Below are 5308 nucleotides of genomic sequence, written 5' to 3'. Positions count from 1 at the left end.
GCCTGCTATTATTCCTTTTAAAGCATCAATAATAACGGACGTGCTAAGGTGGCTCCCCACCAGGGAAGGAACTTTCAGTAGCCCTATTGAGCACGCGGTCGCGAGCACTTCGAAGGACTTTGGAAATGTATTCTTTATCTTCGTAGTCTTCCATGAGTACTGCTTCAAAATTATCAATGGCTTGATTTGCTCTATCAAGGAACGATGGTTCGGGCTCTGGGGGTGGTGGAGGAAGCTGGGTGGGTTGGCTCGACGCTGGTGGCGCCGGTGATCCTTGCTGTTGTTGTTGTTGGCTATGAATGTGGGGAGGATGTTGGGCTGGAGGGGGCGGTTGAGGCTGAGGCTGGTATTGCGGCAGTGGAGGATTCGTATTAGGTGGCGAAAGGGGGTTGGCAGAAGTATGATTAGAGGACGGCGGTAGAGCATTTTGTGGCGGGCGTGGAGTATGGTTGAGGAATTTGTATTGTTCAGGTGGAGGCGGTCGATTTTGCGGCGGTGGAGGTTGTTGGTGTTGATTTTGAAGCTGAGGTTGAGTCTGTTGGTTTGGTTGTGACGGTTGTTGGGATTGTTGAGAATTTTGAGGTTGCTGAGGTTGTTGCTGTAGTTGCTGCGGCTGAGAAGACGAGGGCAGATGCTGCTGCTGTGTTTGATGCAGTGTTGGTGGAGGACGTTGCTGCTGCTGCTGTTTTTGCGCTTGTAATATTTCTGGTGGTGGTGCAGAGGCATACGGAGACCGATACGTCGAGGTGGTAGGAGCTGCAAATGTTGGTGGGAGGTTATTACGCAATACATTTGGAAGTGAGAATTGAGCAACAGGGTTCGGCACGGAGTAGGGACTATTATGTGACCGTGCTGCACCTCCTCCCACCGCGGACTGATTGTTCCCTGCAGGAGGGTAGGGGAACGGAAACGAATTATGACGTTCGGGCATGCTTGGACGGGAGTCATTGAACTGAGTGCCTGGTGTTGGCGCTAGGTATGTTTGGTTACCCCCAGGATTTTGGGTAGCATTTGAGGTACTTTGTAAAGGAGGAGGGGGCGATGGTCTCCTTTTCTTTTCTTTATCAACAGACCCTCCTGGTGTGAGCCTCCACGACCATCCTTTTCCATCCCTTTCCGCATGCTCAAATAAGTGCGCATTCCCGTTAAGATTATGACGAACACTTGATGTCCAACCCTCAGTTTCACATCTAAATCGGAAGTACGGGTACTTAAGCTTCAGTGCGCGATATATTTGTTTCAGAGTCATGGGGGTCTGAGACTCAGTAAGGGCATCAAAAATCAGAACCCCATAGGGATATGGAGGTTTCGCAAGGTCCTCGCTTGTATAGAAACTCTCCGGGGGGTAATCAGGCGAGGGAGATTTTGATGGTTTTCGTTTTTTCACAGGTGTCGGCTTGGGGAGATCCTCAACACCGATGATAGCATTTACATCACCGCCTTCAATCGACGGCATAACCGCATCAGTAGGAGTTGAATCAGGTTTCTTGCGTTTCGTGTATTTTCGTTTCTCTGCCTTCGCGCTTGAAGGATCATCTTGGCCGGAATCCTTGCCAGCTTTACCGGTCTTACCACGGGATGACGTAGGAGGAGGCGTCACTCCACCGTTCGCTTCGCGTTTGGCAGCCAGCTTCTGTTCTCTGGCTATTTCAGCACGCTCTCGTTTGGACATGATTCCGTCTTTGGGTGGCCGACCAGGCCCACGACGACGTACGGGTTGTGGCGAAGCTTCTGGGCTAACCTCCAGTGAAGGTTTCGACTTCGATCGAGATTCATTGCCCGATTTCTTTGGCTGTGATCGATCTTCCACCCCACTAAGCTCTGAGCCATCTGTGTCCATATTACAGACCTCTGCATCACTACCAGCTCCAGCCGTCTGGGCCTCTTTTCGAGCAATCGCCTCCTCTTCATTTTCATCAGCTACCGACGGTTCATCCTGCTCTGCCCCAGTTTCACCAACCGGAACGTCAGGAAGGACAAACCTCACTCGGACTCCACCGATTTGAATGAAGTCGCCACTATGGAGGGGCCTCACTTGGCCTGGTGCGAGCCAATCCGCGCCCATGAATGCGCCGTTTCTCCCGATAACCTCCATTTCAAACAGATTCCGATCAAAATTGTAGGCAATTTTGACATGTTTTCGAGAAATGCCGCGGTGGGAGGCGACGGTTCCATTTGATTGTGTTGGAGGGTGTATTGGTATTGTTGGACAGGCATCCGGAGAAGGTAATAATGACAACGTATCGACCGGTTTAGGGTCATTTTTAGAACGTAATGACTGCATCGCGAGAGCGTTGTAGTCCTTAGTTACTTCTGGTGTTTCGAGCGGAGTAGGAGGCACTTCCGCAGCGGACATGTGTAACGTGGGGCGTCGTTGTTCGCCGTGTGATGAATTGGATGATTTCCAACTAACTTGGGGCGGGAATTGTTGAGGAACGTCAGGATCGAAGCCCATAATTCCTCCTCTATCGCTAACAACGCTACCCATTATAGCACTTCCATCATGCTTTACCCTGTTCGGAGTGAATGACTTGTTTCCTCCGCTTGAGCTTTGACCTCTGGCTTGTCTAACTTGGAGCTCCCGCTGGAATGCAGCACGCGCAGCACGGACATCACGACCTAGGATAAATGAGTAGGTATTAACGTAAAAATGTCCATCGTCGAATTCCAACTTCGCGAAGGCCTGGATACGGGGTTCAGATCCCGGAACAGACTCCGGCGCAGCTTGAGAATTTTCCATATCGCCGTGCGATGGGGGTTCGGGATAGTTGACAATACGTGGTGTTGGGCCAGAATGGATGTCAGCATTAAAATAAGAGTCAGTGAGCAATTCGTTCTGTCGCAGGGCCTCCTTCGCATTTTTCGGTGTCGCCAGGGGTAGCAGCCCGGAGCAAAGATCTTCCAACTCGTCCTCCACCTTGCTGTTGTGGCTTTGTATTGTGCCGGAATTGGTACTCAGCTCCTTCGGCATATTTTCACTTTGGGTTCCTTGAAAGACATCCGTAAGCATATCTCTGTCCGTTTTCGAACCCTCAATCAGTCCTTGGTTCATTCCCGAAGCGGCCTCCAACACAGGTTCAGTCACTCCATTTGTACCATTCACACCGTTCTCCGCCTGAGCCTCCGATATTTCCCACAGCTTTTCGGGAGCAGGAGCTCTGTCTGGTGGCAGATCTTCCAGTATGTGTTCGATTTGCGGGGGTCCTTGTGGTGGTTCAGTCGCGGGGGTCCCATTGGCGAAGAGTTGGGCGAGGAGAGCGCTTGCCGCGTTCTGCTTTTCACGATCGGTTTGTTTTTTATAGTCATCTACACATATCGGGTCAGCGCCATGGGCAGCTATCATAGAACTTCAAAGAAATCGGCATACACGACAGAGCGGAAAAGGTGTTCTGCGCCTTCTGGATGTGGTCACGGCCGGGCTTGTTCGACGCATCAATGTCATTGGGGATATCCCGCGAGTGGTCGCCGAGATCGTACGCAGACCTCTCCGGCGCCGGCTCATGAGGTGTATGCCTCATCAACGACGTCGTCAAAGTCTGAGACGACGACATGGTATAAAGCTGCCGGGACCCAGCGCAAGCTCAAAGCGGTGAAGTTGAAAAGAATCCAGACGGTCGGGATTTGGGCAGCTGCAGTCAACCGTAGAAACCGCGCAAGGAGTGTATTTCCGCTAGCCTATTTTTGCATTAGCGTATTATTTTGAGGTTCGCGATGGCTGACTCATACCAGCCAATGGGCAGTCTTTCGACATCGACATCTACAATTTACTCTTGATATTGCGCGAACAAACCACCCCCTATACGGAGTAGTTCTGATGGAAACAGATAATACTTAGGGCGTGGCACAAACTGCAGAGTACTCAGGCGGGAATCTTGGTTGCCCTATTCTACCGCTTCTTCAACCTTTCACTCCTCCATGTGCAGCAGCCACGTTGGGTGATGGCGGATTTCATAAGCAGCTTTCGTTCGTCCTTCAGAGATAACTATGAGAGTCTACCTTCTCCCGTCTAACATGAATGTCTTTGTTGTCATACAAATAGTAGTAAGAATGACGAAGGAGGCAGAGGGTTGAACTTAAGATAGCCAACGATGAGCGGGGAAATGCATAGTGGGAGGTAGATTCCGTGCCTGTACGAAGTAATGAACCTTGGGATAGATACATATTTTTTCTTTTGAGCAACGCTGCGGCTTGTCACCCGATGGGAAATACATTAATCATCAGATCCCTCGATTACAAAGCCATCATACCCGATCGATTGGCCCAGTGGTCAAGGCGCCCGCTTTACAAAAGTGAAAGTCGCGGGAGATCGCAGGTTCGATCCCTGCATCGATCATATTTATCCTTTTTCAACTCTTTTTATGGTGCTGTTCTTCTCCTTTTTTTAAAAAAAAGCCTTCAAATTTTAATAATTTTGATCATCTCTCCAAGGATAACGAGTTAAAACAGGCTAGTAAATACCCATTTACTACGTAGCCACGCTTTGCATTCTAAATAACCAAGTCCCCGAACTTTCAACATGGGTTTCTCGGACATATACTGAGAGAGAATATGAAGAGTCAGGGGGCACTCCAACTCAATCACCCCGAACCTTGTAGGTTGTTTACCTCCTTGTCATATATTCATAAATACTTGCTTGCTCTATCCTAATACAGTCTTGATTGATAAATTGAGATGTTCCCGAGGCTAATTCATCTCCGGACAAAGACTGACTACCTTGAATCACATCCGGTTTCCAAACTCCTCCTATTCGAATAGAAGAGGCAGGAATAAAGATAGTTAAAGTCTATGAAATATAAATCGAAACCCAAGGTATTCACAATATATATAGATATATAGGCCAGCAACATGGCGCCAAAGAGCGCCAAAAAAGAGTCCTCCACGAAAAAATATACCCCGCAACAAGCCAGCAACCCCAATTCCAACCACGGTAACAACAACAACAACAGCAGCAGCAACAACCCCCCAAACTGGCCAGACCTAAAACCCCTCGTCCCCGCCTCAGATCTCCATCTTGAAACCCTCCTGGATGACCAGATCCCCATAATCCGCAACCTCTTCACAGCAACCCTCTGCAAAACATACGTCTCCTTCCTCTCCACGCTGCCCCTTGTCACGACCCCGGGACGGCCCAAGAAGGACGAGGCTGTGCGCGTCAATGACCGGTTCCAGATGCATGATTCGGCATTTTGCGGAAGCGGTTTGTTGGAGTTGTACTGCATTGAAGGGGCTGTGTTCTTGGGTGAAGGGGTGGTGGGGGACGGAATCCGGAAGGCTCGTTTTTGTGGTAGGGGTATTTATTGGGGTTTAA

At 49.7% G+C, this 5308-nt stretch overlaps 2 protein-coding genes and 1 non-coding gene across 3 annotated transcripts; 2 read left to right on the top strand and 1 right to left on the bottom strand.

The window, feature by feature from the left end:
* Positions 1–43: 43 nt before the first annotated feature.
* On the bottom strand, positions 44–3551 carry HCAG_05490 (predicted protein; the record flags this gene model as incomplete). Its single annotated transcript, XM_001539973.1, has 2 exons — positions 44–3306; positions 3368–3551. The coding sequence occupies 2 exons, from the start codon at positions 3549–3551 to the stop codon at positions 44–46; spliced, it is 3447 nt and encodes a 1148-aa protein (XP_001540023.1).
* Positions 3552–4249: 698 nt separating this feature from the next.
* HCAG_09355 lies at positions 4250–4333 on the top strand. Its single transcript has one exon. It is a non-coding gene; the product is annotated as a tRNA-Val (tRNA).
* A 512-nt stretch (positions 4334–4845) lies between these two features.
* Positions 4846–5288, top strand: HCAG_05489 (predicted protein; the record flags this gene model as incomplete). Its single annotated transcript, XM_001539972.1, has 2 exons — positions 4846–5197; positions 5272–5288. 2 exons carry the CDS (start codon positions 4846–4848, stop codon positions 5286–5288), a joined length of 369 nt encoding a protein of 122 aa, XP_001540022.1.
* Positions 5289–5308: the final 20 nt, after the last annotated feature.

This window comes from Histoplasma capsulatum, genomic scaffold (assembly GCF_000149585.1).
Source record: "Histoplasma capsulatum NAm1 scaffold_5 genomic scaffold, whole genome shotgun sequence".
Classification (NCBI taxonomy): Eukaryota; Fungi; Ascomycota; class Eurotiomycetes; order Onygenales; family Ajellomycetaceae; genus Histoplasma; species Histoplasma mississippiense.
The sequence above is the reverse complement of the archived record's forward strand: the minus strand, read 5'-3'. Positions and strand labels throughout refer to the sequence as shown.